Source organism: Nycticebus coucang, chromosome 3 (assembly GCF_027406575.1).
Source record: "Nycticebus coucang isolate mNycCou1 chromosome 3, mNycCou1.pri, whole genome shotgun sequence".
Lineage (NCBI taxonomy): Eukaryota > Metazoa > Chordata > Mammalia > Primates > Lorisidae > Nycticebus > Nycticebus coucang.
The window spans coordinates 128833445-128850906 of NC_069782.1; the positions used below are offsets into that span (position 1 = coordinate 128833445).

The window sequence follows — 17462 nt, forward strand, 5'->3', positions numbered from 1 at the left end:
TGAACCCGCCACCCTTGGTATATGGGGCTGGCGCCTTACCGACTGAGCCACAGGCGCCGCCCTCTTGGTTCTGTTTAAATCATAAGGGGAGTGTAGTTTTGTTTGTTTGTTTTAGAAGGCAATCTACCTGGTTAGGTTCAGGCCTCAAGTTCTGACCTTCCTTCTGTGGGCTATAATGCTATTAGTTTACTTTTCAAACCTTGGCACTCCTATTTGAATTTGTTCTGTATGTGTCAGCTAATTTGGAACCTGGGAAGTGTCCTAGCCTGTAGTTCAGTTCTCAAAGTTGTTGGTATATAGTTTAGGGTCATACCCATGTACGTGTAGCTTGTGCGTGAGCCCAGAGGTTCATACACAACTTTGCTCCCTGTTGTCCACCATTTCCTTGACGCTTTTCATTTCTTTGGAGCTTACTCTCTAGATCCGCTTGTCAGAAAACTAGGGCTTTAATTTGTGCCTTCTGTCGTGCGTTTCCCATGGTTGTATCTGCTTCCAGGGCCAAATGGTAGGAGGACAGAGGGAGACAAATAACCCACAGGGATTTACCCCACACTTTTACAGCTACAGCTTCTCCGGTCAGAGAGAATAATTAACGTCCCTCAGTTTTAGATACCTGCCCCGCTTCCACCTCTTTTGCTTCAGGATTGCCTGGGCTTAGGGAAAACAAAGTAAAGTGGGGGGAAAGCATATTTTCTCTGCTCTCTAAACCTTTGGCATCCACCTTTCTGCTTGTTGAACCAGGAAAGCAAGGTCTTGAAGTTCTTTCTGTTCACACCTGGTGCACCTTTCATGTTTCAAGCTCCTCTTGAGTGCAGGCCAGGCAATATCTGAGGGGGAAAATTTGGGACTACTCACTACTGATTTGGTGACACTTTAGATTCTGGTCTCTTTCCCAGTGTTCACCAGCACTTACTGTCAGAGTTCTCAGGAAGCTAGTGTGTGCATTCTGTCAAAAGTTTGTGTTTACGTGCAGTAGGGAGATAGGCTCGAGTATACTTTACTCCATTTTGCCCAGAACTAGAACTCTAAGATTTACATTTTTGAACATTTGTTTGTACAATTAATTCCTATTCATCGTAGGAAATAATGCAAATAATTTTAAAAGGGAAAAAAAGCCTAACGTAAAACATTTGCAGCCCATTCATTGAGAGGACAGAATCAAATCTGTGATTACTTTTTTCCAAGAAGAGGAGAAAAAGAAGCTGTAGGGAAAGGAGTATACATGGTACAGCAGTGGAGAAGTAAGTGACGGCTTTTATATTTCTTACTCAGGAGTTTATGCGTGGATTGGAATCAACTTTGTTTTGGGAAGATTTGACCATGAGGATGGTGAGTAAAATTGTCCTCTTAAGACAATTCATTACCTGAGGGCTGAAGGTGTAAGTCATTCCTATCAGTAGCATGTAGATGCTAATTTTGAGTTGTTTTTCTTTTTCTTTTTTAAAACTTAAGATGCTTCATTTTTCATTCTTAATTTGCTTGCTTCTGTTTCTTTTTAACTTTTTAATGTGTAAAGTTTCAAACATTGACAAAAGTAGAGTAAATAATAAAATGAACCTCTGTGGACCCATGACCCAGCCAGACTCAGTACTTATTATCAGTTTTACCATTTTTTGTCCCCATACTCTCTCTACATATCACAGGGTTTTGTGGGAGTGCGGGGGAGGTTGCAGTTTTTGGCCGGGGCCGTGTTTGAACCCACCACCTCCAGTATATGGGGCCGGCGCCCTACTCCTTTGAGCCATAGGCACTGCCCATATCACAGGTTTTTTTCTCATTAGCTTCTTTAAAGCAAACACATCATTTTTATCTTCATACATGTTGGTAGCTATGTCCAATAGATAAGGAGTTTGAAAACAAAATAAAATATCCACAATGCCATTTTAAAACTCAACAGAATTAACAATACATGGTATCATGTAATACCCATCTAATATCTAGGTAGAGATTTTCCTCATTTTCTCAAGAATGTTTATTTGTAGTTGATTTGTTCAAATCAGAATCTGAATAAGAGTCCCATATTGGATTTGGTTGCTATGTCTCCTTAGTTTCTTTTCTTTTCTTTTTTCTTTGATAGCCCAGCAAGGTAAGAACCAGAGATACATGGTTAAAATGTTATGTTTAAGTAGTTGGAAATAATTTTTTGTATATAGAGTTGACACAGATTAATTTCAGTATTTTACAGATTGTTGTTTTCTGTTTTTGCCTTAATTTTGTTTTTAAATTACTAGAGCCCTTTTATCCCATTATTTATTTCAGAATCAGATGCTGAGGCTTCTCAGGAAGTGGCGACAGGACGCAGAAGAACAGTAGGGATATTGGATATGGGAGGAGCCTCTCTCCAAATTGCTTATGAAGTTCCTACCTCAACCTCTGCCCTTCCTGCAAAACAGGTATTTCACCTTTAAGGAAAATTCAGCAGCTAGGAATTGCCAGTATTTGAGAAGGAAGAACCATCTTTGACTTAGACCAACCTGCCTGATTTCAAATATTTGTTCACATACTTGCTCAACTTGTGTTATCTTGAGTAAGTTACCCCTCTGAGCCTCAGTTTCCTTGTGTGTAAAAAAGGGATAACATTATAATAGTATATACTTCATAAAGCTATGAGGATAAAATAATACCTTAATGTTAAGCACTTAGCAAACTGCCCAGCCTATGATAAATGTCTGATATATTTTGGTAACTAAAATTATACTGTGTATCTCCTAGAGTTGCCTGAGGAATAAACATGATAATACGTTTAAACCCAGGAGCCCATATTTGATTCCATTTCTCCTTACAAATGATTGCATTCTTGTGCTTCTAACATTCCTTACTTTACTAGAACATACAGAATGCATTTTGGCCAGGTGCAGTGACTCACTCTTGCAATCCTAGCACTTTAGGAGATTGAGGTGGGAGGATCGCTTGGGCTCAGGAGTTTGAGACCAGCCTGAGCAAGAGTGAGACCCTGTCTCTATAAAAAGTAGAAAAATTAGGTGGGTGTTGTGACATGTGCCTATAGACCCAGCTACTCAGGAGGATTGTTTTAACCCAGGAGTTTGAGGTTGCAGTGACCTATGATGATGCCACTATATTCTATATGGGGTAACAGAGTGAGATTCTGTCTTAAAAAAAGAAAAAGAGGGAGCAGTTTCATCATAGAGAAAAAAAAAAAGATAAGTTTTGACCACCTCTTATATACAAGGAATAGACATACTATTAATAGTTAAGCTACACTGCTTATAATTTATCTATCAGTAGAGACAATCTGTGATATCAGTATTGTATCATAATAGTACTATAATTTAATATAAATCAGGGGTTCTCATCCTCTGCACTATTAAAATTTTGAGCAGGCTTATTATTTGTTCGGGGCTGTCCAGTGCATCATATAGGCCTCCCATGCAACATCTCTGACTTCTGCTATATACCATTAACAACGCTTCCCCCTCTAGTTGTGACAATCAACGGTGTCTCCAGATATTGCAAAATGTCCACTCGGGGGAAAGGGAAATTGCCCCGGTTCAGATCCTCTGTTTTAAACAGAGAGCTACAGCACAGTGGGCACTGGCAGGTTCAACTCAGTTTGCAAAGGCAGAGTGGGAGTCATGCTGGCTTCACGGAAGGTAAAGTATTTACCTGGGCCTTGACTGATAATTTTTGCATAGTGGAGGTTGAAGGAAGAGCGTCTGCATGTAGGAATCACTGTGTACAAAGGCACAAAGAAAGCAGCAAAGGGCCCGAATGTTCAGTACAGTATTTTAAAATGTAATAGTTAAGTGAAGTTAAGGGGAGTTAGATCGTGAGTAGTGTTGCTGTACTAGGAGGTTTGGCTTTTATTTCTGTAGACCATGGGGAAACAGTGAAGTTTTTGAGTAGGGCAGTCATATGGGCCTCAGTTTCATTATCTAGAGAATAATTAAGCTCTGAAGGTCCTTCCCAGCTCTGAATCTTATGACTGTGTTAATCGTATGACTGTGATCTGATCTTTTTTTCAAGAAAATAATTTTGGTGTCAGTAGGAGAAATGTAGTTCAGAGAACATTCAGTGAGAAGTGTTAAGGGGCTGACCTAGACAATGTAAGTGGAAATGACAGGGAAGTGACAGATTTCAAGGGATATTTTGGAGTAAAAACCCATTGTTAATGGGTGATTAAGGTGGTGGGGTGGGGTAGGGAGGGATGGCCAGCAATGTTGAGGGTCTAACCTAGATAGCCAGAAGGGCGAGGAACCCAGTCACAGAGAGAAGGACTACAGGGGAAAGGGCAAGTTTGGTGTTAAGCAAACAGTATGGTCCTGAGTGATTTGGATAAGAGCCTCTCTCTGGTCTTCTAGCTCTGCAGTCCTTAGACAACGAGTTCAATTTTGGCTACGTTGAATTTGAGATACCTAGAGAACATAGGTGTCAGAATATCCACAGATGTTAGAAATGCGAATTTGGCAGTCAGCAGAGAATTTCATGCTAGGTTTGGAGATTTGGGGGAACTAATTAGGTTGTGAGACTTTAGTCTATATTTGTTACTTATATTCAACAGGTAAAATGAAGGCATTGTGCTAATACTAAGGACTAAGTGACAAGTGGCACTGGGGATTAGAGTTTTAAGAAATGACTTCTTTGTGTGTGTAGAATTAGAAAACAGTACGGGAATAGAAAATATACACACAAGCAACAAATTAGACTTACATATAGCAATATAATGGTATTTGAAGGTGAATCTTAGTACTTGATAAAAAAGGAATGATGCAATGAGACAACACAGTAGCATTTTTAAAAAATTATTTTTTATTTCCTTTTTTTTAATTAAACCATAGCTGTGTACATTAATGCAATCATGGGGTACATTGTGCTGGTTTTATATACCATTTGAAATATTCATCAAACTGGTTAACATGGCCTTCACTGCATTTTCTTAGTTATTGTGTTCAGACATTTATACTCTACACTTAGTAAATTTAACATGTACCCTTGTAAAATAATGCACCATAGGTATGGTCTCACCAATTACCCTCCCTCCACATCCTCCCCCCTCACCTTCCCTCCCTCTCCTCTTTCCCCTTCTTCTTTGGCTATAGTTGGGTTATAGCTTTCATATGAAAGCTATAAATTGGTTTCATAGTAGGGCTGAGTACATTGGATACTTTTTCTTCCATTCTTGAGATACTTTGCTAAGAAGAATATGTTCCACCTCCATCCATGTAAACACAAAAGAGGTAAAGTCTCCATCTTTTTTAAGGCTGCATAATATTCCATGGTGTAAATATACCACAATTTATTAATCCATTCATGGGTCGATGGGCACTTGGGCTTTTTCCATGACTTAGCAATTATGAATTGGACTGCAATAAACATTCTGGTACAGATATCTTTGTTATAAAGTGATTTTTGGTCTCTGGATATATACCTAGTATAGGAATTGCAGGATCGAATGGCAGGTCTATTTTTAGATCCCTAAGTGATCTCCAAACATCTTTCCAAAAGGAACGTATTAGTTTGCATTCCCACCAGCAGTGCCAAAGTGATCCCTTTTCTCCACATTCATGCCAACATCTCTGGTTTTGAGATTTTGTGATGTGGGGTACTCTTACTGGGGTTAGATGATATCTCAAAGTGGTTTTGATTTGCATTTCTCTGATGATTAAGGATGATGATCATTTTTTCATGTGTTTGTAGGCGGTGCGCCTGTCTTCTTCAGAGAAGTTTCTCTTCATGTTCCTTGCCCACCCTGAGATGGGATCACTTGTTCTTTTCCTGCTAATAATTTTGAGTTCTCTGTGGATTCTGGTGCTTAATTATTTTGTATAATTTACAAAGTTCTACACATTCACAAAGTTGTACAGCCACCATTATTGGATTCCAGAACATTTTCATCACCCCCAGAAGATAATCCTCATTCACTTACCACTAGTAGTCACTCCCCTCTCTCCAGCCCTGACAGCCACTGACCAGCTTTCTTTTTTTTTTGTCGTTTTTGAGACAGTCTCACTATGTCACCCTTAGTAGAGTGCCGTAGCATCACAGCTCACAGCAACCTCAAGCTCTTGGGCTTAATTGATTCTCTTGCCTCAGACTCCTAATTAGCTGGTAGTACAGGCGCCTGCCACAATGCCTGGCTATTTTTTTTTTAATTTTTTTTTTTTTTATTGTTGCAGTATGGCCGGGGTTGGGTTTGAACTCACCACCCTCAGCATATGGGGCTAGCACCCTACTCACTGAGCCAGGCACCACCCGATGCCTGGCTATTTTTTTTTTTTTTTTTTTTTGTAGAGACAGAGTCTCACTTTACTGCTCTCAGTAGAGTGCCGTGGCGTCACATGGCTCACAGCAACCTCCAGCTCTTGGGCTTATGTGATTCTCTCGCCTCAGCCTTCTGAGCAGCTGCCACAGGCGCCCTCCACAATGCCCGGCTATTTTTTGGTTGCAGTTTGGCTGGGGCTGGGTTTGAACCCACCACCCTCGGTATATGGGGCTGGCGCCCTACTCACTGAGCCACAGGCACCGCCCCACTGACCAGCTTTCTGTATCCTATGAATTTGCCTGTATATGGGCATCTCATATAAATGGAATCATAAAATACGTGGCATTTTGTGTCTAGCTGCTTTCATTTAGCAAAATGTTCTCAAGGTTTATCTGTACTTCATTCCTTTTTATGGCTAAATAACTTTCCATTGTATAACAGAACATGATACATTTTTTTTTTTTTTGGCCGGGGCTAGGTTTGAACCCACCACCTCCGGCATATGGGACCGGCGCCCTACTCCTTGAGCCACAGGTGCCGCCCAGAGCATGATACATTTTGTTTATCCATTCATCAATTACTGATGGACATTCAGATGGTTTCCCCTTTTGGCCTATTATGAATAATGCTGCTGTGAACATTCACATACACATTTTTGTGTTGATGTATGTTTTCAGATCTTTTGCATATATCTAGGAGTGAAATTGCTGAGCACGATAGCATTTTCAAATTAAAAATAAATACTGTCAGGCTGGGTGCAGTAGCTTACGCATATATAATCCTAGCCGTTTGGAAAGCCAAAGTGGGAGGATTGATTGAGGCCAGGAATTTGAGACCAGCTTGAGCAACATAGAGAGACATCTCTACAAAAAACAGAAAAATTACCTGGGCATCATGGCAGGTGCCTGTAGTCCCAGCTACTCAGGAGGCTGGGGCAGGAAGATCACTTGAGCCCAGGAACTGGAGGTTGCAGTGAATTACGATGATGCCAGTGCACTCTAGCCTGTGTGACAGAGCAAGACCCTGTTTCAAAAAACAAAGGAAAAAAAAGAACTCCACCAAAACATTCAAAACAATACTCTCTACTTTGAGCAATACATATATAAAAAATTACACATTCAAATATATTAGAATGGTTTACTGGCAGAGACTGGGCTTGGGAGTAAGTATAAGGACAAAAAGAATAAATAAGTAAGACGAGAGAGGCTTTGTCATGTTAACGTGCCAAGAACTAAGGGATGTGATTAATTTAGTCTCTGCACCTGAGGTTCCCCACCCCCCCCCCAAAAAAAGTAAAAATACAACACCTTTCATCGGAGAGACAGTAACGTTGAACTCAGTCCTGTCACAAGGAACAACAGTAGGGCTTCCTGGGTAGTTTTATTTATTTTTTTCTTTTGTTGATTTGGGTTTTTTAAATTTTATTTTTGTTTGTTTGTTTTTTGAGACAGAGTCTCACTCTGTTACCCTGAGTAGAGTGCTGTGGTGTCATAGCTCACAGAAACCTCAAACTCTTGGGCTCAAACAATCCTCTTGCCTCAGCCTCCCAAGTAGCTGGGACTACAGATGCCCACCACAATGCCTGGCTGGTTTTCTATTTTTTTTTTTCATAGTAGAGATGGAGTCTCCCTTTTGCTCAGGCTGGTCTCAAACTTCTGAGCTCAAGAGATCTTTCCACCTCCACCTCCCAGAGTGTGTTAGGATTATAGGTGTGAGCCACCATGCCTGGCCACTTGGGTAGTTTTAGAAAAAGCCATGGAATAGATCTCACAATGATCTCTAAATTCCCTAGATGATGAGATGATGATGATTTTGAGACAGAGTCTCACTTTGTCACCCTTGGTTAAGTGCCGTGGCATCTTAGCTCACAGCAACCTGTAACTCATGGGCTCAAGCGATTCTCTTGCCTCAGCCTCCTGAGTACCTAGGACTACAGGTGCCCACACGATGCCTGGCTATTTTTTAGAACGAGACAGGGTCTTGCTCTAGCTTAGGCTGGTCTTGAACTCATGAGTTCAGGTGATCTACCCACTTCGGCCTTCCAAAATGCTGGATTACACCACACCTGGCCTTCCTAGATTATTTTTATTAATGAATTTTCTAATTAAAAAATAACACATTCCCATTGTGGAGAAGTGGAAAATACAGAAAAGTAGATGCGAAAAGATGACATTGTCTGTAATAGTTCTATCTCCTGTATATCTACAGACAGTGTGTTAGTCTCTAATTTGGTATTTAGTCTCATATTTCATTTCTAATTTATATTTTTCAGTGTAGTCTAGTAATTTTAGGGCTTTGTTTCAAATAATGTTAGGAGTATGACAGAATGCTCTAAGATATTTTAAAGAATAGTCATGGAGGGCTTGGCGCCTGTAGCTCAGCGGCTAGGGGGCTAGCCACATACACCAGAGCTGGCGGGTTCGAACCCAGCCCGGGCCTGCCAAACAACAATGACAACTACAACCAAAAAAAATAGCCAGGCATTGTGGCGGGTGCCTGTAGTCCCAACTACTTGGGAGGCTGAGGCAAGAGAATCACTTAAGCCCAAGAGTTTGAGGTTGCTGTGAGTTGTGATGCCACAGCACTCTACCCAGGGTGACAGTTTGAGATTCTGTCTCAAAAAAGAATAGTCATAGAGGCCGGGTGGGGTGGGTCATGCCTGTAATCCTAGCAGTCTGGGAGGCCGAGGTTGATGGATTGCCTGAGTACATAGGTTTGAGATTACCAGCCTGAACCAAAGAGAGACTTCGTCTCTAAAAATAGCTGGGCATTGTGGTGGGCACCTGATAGTCCCAGCTACTTGGGAGGCTGAGGCAAGAGGATCGCTTGAGCCCAAGAGTTTGAGATTGCTGTGAGCTGTGAAGCCATGGTACTCTACCCAGGGTGACCAAGTGAGACTCCGTCTCAAACAAACAAAGAAAAAAAAAGAATAGTCTTAGAAAATGAAGCCCGATGTGTTAGTAATGTCACAGCTTTCTGTGAAATTAGAAATCAAGCAAAACTAAAATTCCCTTTTTCTCTCTTGATAATGTATTACAGGAAGAAGCTGCCAAAATCCTGCTGGCTGAGTTCAACCTGGGCTGTGATGTGCAACACACTGAGCATGTGTACAGGGTTTACGTCACCACCTTTCTGGGTTTTGGAGGCAACTTTGCCCGGCAGCGCTATGAAGACCTTGTGCTGAACGAAACTCTTAATAAAAACAGGTACATTTGACATGAGATCTGGATTTCTTTCTAAAATGGAATGCTGACAGGTTGCAGATATTAGGAAGAAATATTTACATCTCCTATGATAGATAAGTCCTGCTTCTTCCTTTTTTCTGACCACCTCTGCCAATGGGGAAGCATTTCTCAGAGACCATCAGTTAGCGTCCTACCTGGTGTGGGGAAAGGTGCATTCCCACTTCCCAGTCCTTGTCATTAGGACTTATAAACAAGTAGTGTGATCTCTTACTGGTCTCCCATCAGATATGGCATCACAGGATAAATGAGATTAATTAAATTGCCAATTTAAATGTGGAGTATAATGTAGCTTCTAGCCGTTCCTTCTGCATGGAAGCACTCAAGCCATGTTTGCTGCATGCAGTGCGGCTGCATCTTATGTGAGAGGTTCTGTAGTGTGCTTAAAAGATAAAAAGTATGGATGATTAAAATTAACTTTTAAAACGGTCTCTTGTTAAGTCCATAATAACCAGTTTTTCCTCCAGCACTGAGCAGATCACAGATTCTTCATTTGAGAACCAGAGAAAGTAGTTGTGATGTACAAACAGGCATGAGATTTTTACCTTAGTGTTAAAAATGATTTATTTTATCTTTATGCACATTGAAAGAAAGCATAATAGACAGTGGAATTCTTTTCCATTACAAAATTATTTATACTCATCTATTTAGCTAGAAACGTTAGCTTGAAGAGGTACTGATGGATTCCATTTATAATGGTTTCTCTGCATCAGTCAATTATATTCAGGCATTTTGAAGAAAACACTGTCTTGTAAGTCTTTTTTTATTCTTGTATGTCTCGATCACTAAGGGTTCAAGGTGCTTTGGGAGAATCCTAGTGTCCTGGATGATTGATGAACGCATTAAAGCCAAGCATGTTTCTGAAGTCCTAAACCCGGGCAGTGTTGCTCGGTGGAGGTGCTCAGATCGCTCCTGCAGGAGAACATTTGTTGTGAAGGTTTCACACCAGTTTTGGTTTTTTCCTTTTTCATTAGCTGGTGTGCTTCCTGTTCCATTTTCTTTCTTTGTTATTCTTCCCTCTCTTCCTGACTGCTGTATTTTGCTGCCTTGGAAGTTCTTGCCAGGCTGCTGCTGCTTATTCCATACGTTGGTATTTTCTTGCCAAGCATCTAAGTTACCCCTTTAGGTGACTGATGCATAAAAGGCCTATCTTGTGCAGCTGCCTATTAGAGAAACCAATGAATGTTTCCTAGGATGACAAAACATTGGCTCTCCTTCTGAGTAATGATTTTCCTTGTAGCTAGTATCGTATCCTTAAAATAGTCAGGTTTTAATTGTTCTAAAACATTCTGTTATGTTGCCACATTCCTATTCCATCCTTCAATCTTTACACTTTGGGGTATATCTTCATCCTAGGAAGCCTAATCTTTAACATCTCTCTCCTTAGGAACTGATGAATAATCAACTGTAACTGGCTGGCTCAGCACCCTTAGCACAGTGGTTACGGCACTGGGCACATGCACCCAGGCTGGAGGGTTCAAACCCAGCCCGGGCCAGCTAAACAACAATGACAACTGCAACAAAAAAATAGCCAGGCGTTGTGGCGGGCACCTGTAGTCCCAGCTACTTGGGAGGCTGAGGCAAGAGAATTGCTTAAGCCCAGGAGTTGGAGGTTGCTGTGAGCTGTGACACCATAGCACTCTACCAAGGGCGACATAGTGAGACCATCTCAGAAAACAAACAACAACAAAAAAATTAACTGTAACTGGCAAAGTTCTTTGGTTTTCACTTAATTTCTGTCCTTTGCCAGATCAGCCCATTAATCTCTCTTAGGAATGAGAATATGGTTGCTAGCCATAGACATGAAATAACACAGTGGAAATCAAAACCTGCCCCTCTGCTCCCCACTCAGAGGTTCCAGGCTCTGCAGGTGGCTTCCGGGAGCTGGTGCTCCGTCACCACTGACAGCCACTGCTGCTATGCCACTTGCTGTGGTCCCCTCTTAAGGCAAAGGCTTTTCCGCTTTGCCTCCTACCAGTTGTATTTTTAAACATTAGACACACACTCAGCATGGTAAGATCCTTCTATTTTTAAGAAGCATGTGGTGATGAAACCCAGATGGAGGAGAGCAGAGTCACATCTCCAACCTCACTACACATGCAGAAATCTACATATTCACTAAAAGGAACAGAATTGCTCACTGCATATACCCTCCCCTTTTTTTCTAAATTTAATTTGCTTAAGTTTAATGTGCATGCGATACAACCATGCAGTAATACTTACTCTGTCCTTGTTTCTAGGGATGTCATGAAAATCAGTAACAGTATATCCCTGAAGCACCTTTATTTCTTAGACTAGGCTGAGGAGCGGGGTGACATGTTTTTCTCATTTTTGTCATCGTGACAGACTGCTGGGCCAAAAGACAGGTCTGAGTCCTGACAATCCATTTCTGGATCCTTGCCTGCCAGTGGGACTCACAGACGTGGTGGAGAGGAACAGCCAGATCTTGCATGTCCGCGGTAGAGGAGACTGGGCGACTTGTGGGGCAATGCTGAGCCCCCTGCTGGCTCGCTCCAACACCAGCCAGGCCTCGCTGAACGGCATCTACCAGTCACCCATTGACTTCAACAACAGCGAGTTCTACGGCTTCTCTGAGTTTTTTTACTGTACAGAGGATGTGTTGCGCATCGGAGGCCGTTACCATGGGCCAACATTCGCCAAGGCTGCTCAGGTAAATTATTAATAATGAATATGACTCATGCTGGCAGTGGCCATATATTGGATGTCTGACTTTGTGCCAGGTGCTGTGCAAATGGTTTTGCATACATGATCTCACTTGGTATTTTAGAGATGAGAAAGTGGACTCAGAGAAGTTAAGGAACCAGCTATGCAGTACTGCCTTCTAATTGATTAAATTTAGGTTCCTATGGGTGTCATATTACCCAAATTATTACCCAGGTGTAAAATTGTTGTGGTGTCTAATAGTGTTTCCTCTAACTTTTCAATGGTCTTGTTTAATGTTTGTGGCCAGAAAGTGTCATTTCCAGGTATTATTCTCCCTGCTGGGTGTTCTGAGTTGTAATGTACTTTTGGAAATTGTGGCATACAGGTGGGCAAGTCCATTCTTTTTCTTTTGGTTTGGCCTGTTAAGAGGTTAGATTGGGGTGGGGTCACTTGGAATTGTTATGCCCAGAAGTCTCTCAAAGACCATACCACCAGACAAGTCAAATTTAAAGAGAAGTCCTTTTATTGAAGAGCCAGCTGATGACTGCCTCAATGTCCCAACATGGGATTTCTGACAGCAGTCCCCAGTGCTTAAGGGGTCAGGTTTTTAAGGCTTGATCTGCATCCTGGTTGGCATGCAGGCTGCCCAGGTGCATTTGGGTAGGTGAGCAAGCATTGTACAGAAGCAGACTTTTGTGGTTAGTTAGTCATATATTTTTGTTTCAGTACTTTTCCCACCTGATTTCTCAAAGATCAGTCCAGGGATAGTTGGTACTTCCCAGTCCGTTTCTCAGGGGAGTTAGTCGAGCAAGAAGTCAATGAGTACTTTCCCATCTATCTTGGGAGTGAACCAGACGTACTCCATTTTGTTGTGGGCTTGCGGCCCAGAAATTTGCCAGGAATTAACTGGTATTTTTCCACTTTAGTCTAGGCCAACAATTCTCAACCTGTGTATTGCGACCCCTTTGTAACAATGAAAATACATCCTGCATATCAGATATTTACATTATGATTCATAACAGTAGCAAAATTATAGTTATGAAGTAGTACTTCAATTTTGGTTGAAGTAGCAACCAAAATAATTTTATGGCTGGGGGTCACCACAACATGAGGAACTGTATTAAAGGGTTGCGGCATTAAGAAGGTTGAGAACCACTGGTCTAGGCTTAACAGAATATTTGAAAGATATTATGAAAAGCAATGATGGTGGAAGAATTGTTTAAATTTAAAATTTAAAAATGCACTTCGAGCATATAAATGACTTAAGCACATTATAGGCTTAAATCATTAGATACCTAGAAGGTAAAATTCATTTCTTTTTTTTTTTGTTAAGAGTCTCACTCTGTCGCCCTGGGTAGATGTTGCCATGGCGTCATCATAGCTCATGGCAACCTCAAACTCTTGAGAAAAGTGGTGAGTGGAGAGACATGAACCCTGAACCCTCAGATTAAAAGTCTGATGCTCTACTGACTGAGCTATCCAGCCTCCCTAGCCAGCTTTGTAAAATTCCCTGCTTTCATTTAGTCATCTCTTTGAATTCTTGTGTATCTTTCTGATCTATCTTTTCATCAGAGAAACTTCTGGGAAAAATATGTCCGCATATTTTTTTATCCTTTCCTTTCTGCTTTCTTACAATTCCCTGGGGTTCTCTTGGAGTAGGACTTCCAGTAGAATGTTATCTGCCGTATTTTATTCCCAAAAGGCAGTCCCTAAAAAATATTTGAAACATCTGCTTTGTATTTGCTCCTTTGTCTTCACCCTCCAGGAATAACCCTCATATTCCCTTTCCTTTCCATTGCACAGGGTTCCCTAACTATCCAGGGCCTCAATCTTTCTCTTATCTCAAAACTTTTTCAAATTATATTCCTTTGAACAACAAAAGGCCCAAGTTACTACTTGCCCAAGTTGCTATGGCTTACTATTATCTTTCCTAGGTAAAGCGATGATTTTGTTCCCTTACTTTTTTTATTCAGACCCAAATATTATGGGTCTTCCCAGAGCTACCTTTTAGATAATGTGGTCACTTCATCCAAAATGACAACCCTCCCCCATATTACCAATTGCCCTTTTCTTCATTTCCCCCCTAAGCATTTATATCATCTAACATACGTCACATATCTTTATGTGTGTGTGAATGTTATGTGTATGTATATTTGTTTATCTCCCACCACTTGAATATAAGTTTCATGAGGACAGGAAGCTTCGTCTGTCCCCTGCTCAATCCCCTGGCACTTAGCACCTGGCACATAGCAGACATTCAGTAAATGTTAGTACACTGAACAAACTGAGGGGAATGATTCTTCTGGTGAGAGTTATAACATGGAAGCAGGCCAGTGATGACTGTCTTGTTCCCCTGCTTTCCCTGCTCATTGCAGTCCTATGCAGGGTAGACGGAAGCACTCTTTGGTTTTCATGGTTGCGATTCCTAGTCCTAATCTTACCCCCAGAGAAGCTTGGGAGGCACAGGGGCCATGATGGGCTGGCTTGGTACTAGACTTGGAGATGATGAGAAAAAGAGGGTGTGGCACAGTTTTCATGAGTGAATGTTATTTCTCTTTAATTTGTTGGCTAGTATAGCCCACAGGCAATGGAAATGGCACAGCATTCCTCCCTAACTGAGGGAAAGCTAGAGAGTTTGCCTCTAATTTCATGTTGCACTGTTTCTCTGTGGTTGTTCCAGGATTACTGTGGCATGGCTTGGTCAGTACTCACCGAGAGATTCAAGAATGGCCTGTTTTCATCACATGCAGATGAGCATCGACTCAAGTAAGTCATTTCATTTTCTTCCTAGATATGGCCTTAAAATGTGGATGGTAGATTATAATGAGAGAGAGAGAGTAATAGTACAGATTGGATTCTGTGTTGAAGGAGCATTTGATTATTTCAGATTTTTATTTTCTCAGGTATAGAGGCCAAAATAGTGAGCCTATTTTAGTGATGCCAAAGGAAATCAGTGGTTACCAAAGAGAGTTCTCTCCAAGTGGTTTGACATCCAAAGTGATGATTTTTTTTTAACTTTTTAGTATAAAGGCATCAAACGTACAGAAAAGTAGAAAGAATAGTATAATAATGCAAACCCTCACGTTAACTATCACACAGCTTCAATAAATATCAACATTTCATTGGTCCTCCCATTTTATAAACAATTGAGTTTAATTTAATCAACAACAATGAAAAAAAGTAGAATAGTATAATGAACTCCTACGTACCTGTGACCCAACTTCTCTGCTAATAGTTATCAGCTCCTGGCCATTCTTGCTTTTATCTATTTTCTCATCTACTTCCCCCTCTTACCACAGCTAGGATATTTTAAAGCAGATGTCAGACATTGTATAATTACATTGGTATATATTTCAGCATGCTCTCAGGAAATAGGGACTTGTGAAAGAAAGAAAGAAAAAAAGAAAGACAGAAGAAAACCAACCACAGCCACAATCTCATTATTGCCAAAAGATACTCTTTATTTTTGTGGTAAATACGAAATAAAATGGATGCAAGTTTGGCTTCATCTAGAGGTGAGCAAAGTGAAGTGAGGAGAGGCAGGTCTTTTGACATTTATAGCGAATACAGTATGGCTTATTGAGAAGGCATTAGAATTCTTTTCTTTTTTTTAATATAAATAATTTCTTTTGTCACTCAGGTATCAGTGTTTTAAATCAGCTTGGATGTACCAAGTCCTACATGAAGGATTCCACTTTCCCTATAACTACTCAAACCTACAGACTGCTCAACTGGTATATGACCGAGAAGTTCAGTGGACGCTGGGAGCCATTCTATATAAAACACGTTTCTTACCACTCAGGTAAAGTGAGACTGACCAAGCTGGTATCTTAAGCTCAGAGGATATTAGCCAGTGCCTCAGAATGGGTTTCTTAGTGATTTCCCTCCCTTTTCCATCCTTACCCCACAAAAAAGAACCCTTAATCAAACTCCCATTTTACTTCTACCCAGCCATTATTACTACTCAGGTTAAGTGTTTTTGGTCTGGAATCTTGTTACTCAGCTTTGCCATTTCAGAAATCTAGCTTTATGGCCGGGTTCAGTGGCTCACACCTGTTATCTCAGCACTCCAGGAGGCTGAGATGGGTGGATTACTTGAGCTCACAAGTTTGAGACCAGCCTGAGCAAAAAGCGAGGCCTCATCTCTACTTAAAGTAGAAAAATTGAAGCAAGAGGATTGCTTGAGCCCAAGAGTTGGAGGTTGCTGTGAGTTATGACTCCACAGCACTCTACCCAGGGCAACAGCTTGAGACTCTGTCTCAAAAAAAAGAAAAAAAAGAAAGAAAAGAAATTCAGCTTTATGTATTCACTAATGACAAATCAGGTCTTACTGATCATTTCTAAGATACTGAGTGATAAACTAAGTCATTCTTAAGATAGTCTGGAAAACATACCTGACTAGGGAGCTGGTGTAGGCTGCTTATATAGAGCAATCTTTCCAATGGATAGAGCACTCCAGAAAGTGTGTCATTGATCTGAAAAGCTTTTTGGCAAGTCAGAATTAGAACAAAGGCCATGAGATTTTTGTTTGTTTTTGAGACAGAGTCTCATTTGGTCACCCTTGGTAGAGTGCTGTGGTGTCACAGTTCACACCAACCTCCAACTCTTGGGCTCAAGGGATTCTCTTGCCTCAGCCTCCCAAGTAACTGGGACTATAGGCACCCACCACAATGCCCAGCTATTTTTTAGAGACAGTGTCTCATCCTTGCTCGGGCTGGTCTCCAACCTGTGAGCTCAGGCAATCCACCTGCCTCGGCCTCCCAGAGTGCTAGGATTACAGGCTTGAACCACCAAGCCTGGCCAAGCCATGAGATGTTTTAAGGCGAGATATTTTCACCCAGCTATGGTATACTGATGCCTTGCCTTTATGTGCTATATTTGGAGCAAGTTTTAGGTATCTTTTTCCCTTGGACTATTCTAGATAAACTAAGATGAATTTTTTTTCTTTTTTTTAAGAGACAAGGACTTACTCTGTCACCTAGGCCTGAAGTTCAGAGTACAGTAGTATAATCATAACTCACTGTAGCCTTGGACTCCTGGGCTCAAACAGTCCTCCCACCTTAGCCCTCCAAGAAGCTAGGACTACCAGCATGCACCACCATGCCTGGTTACTTTTCCCCTCTCTCTCTCTTTCTTTCTTTTTTTCTTTTTTGTAGAGATAGGGGTCTCACTATGTTACCCATGCTGGTCTCGAACTTGTAGCCTGAAGCAGTCCTCCTGTCTTACCTCCCAAAGTGCTAGGATTATAGGTATGAGCTTCATGGGTCAGCTACAAGAATAATTATTATTATTATTATTATTATTATTATTATTATTATTATTGAGATGGACTCTCA

At 41.1% G+C, this 17462-nt stretch overlaps 1 protein-coding gene across 2 annotated transcripts in view; it reads left to right on the forward strand.

Annotated features, from left to right (window-relative positions):
* Positions 1 to 17462, forward strand: part of ENTPD7 (ectonucleoside triphosphate diphosphohydrolase 7) — a 62256-nt gene that overhangs the window by 35721 nt on the left and 9073 nt on the right. For both annotated transcript variants that reach the window (XM_053582919.1, XM_053582920.1), the window contains 6 exons: positions 1273 to 1329; positions 2260 to 2393; positions 9260 to 9426; positions 11809 to 12133; positions 14807 to 14892; positions 15767 to 15928. In XM_053582919.1, the coding sequence (XP_053438894.1) occupies positions 1273 to 1329; positions 2260 to 2393; positions 9260 to 9426; positions 11809 to 12133; positions 14807 to 14892; positions 15767 to 15928 (931 nt within the window). The remainder of the gene's footprint in view (positions 1 to 1272; positions 1330 to 2259; positions 2394 to 9259; positions 9427 to 11808; positions 12134 to 14806; positions 14893 to 15766; positions 15929 to 17462) is intronic.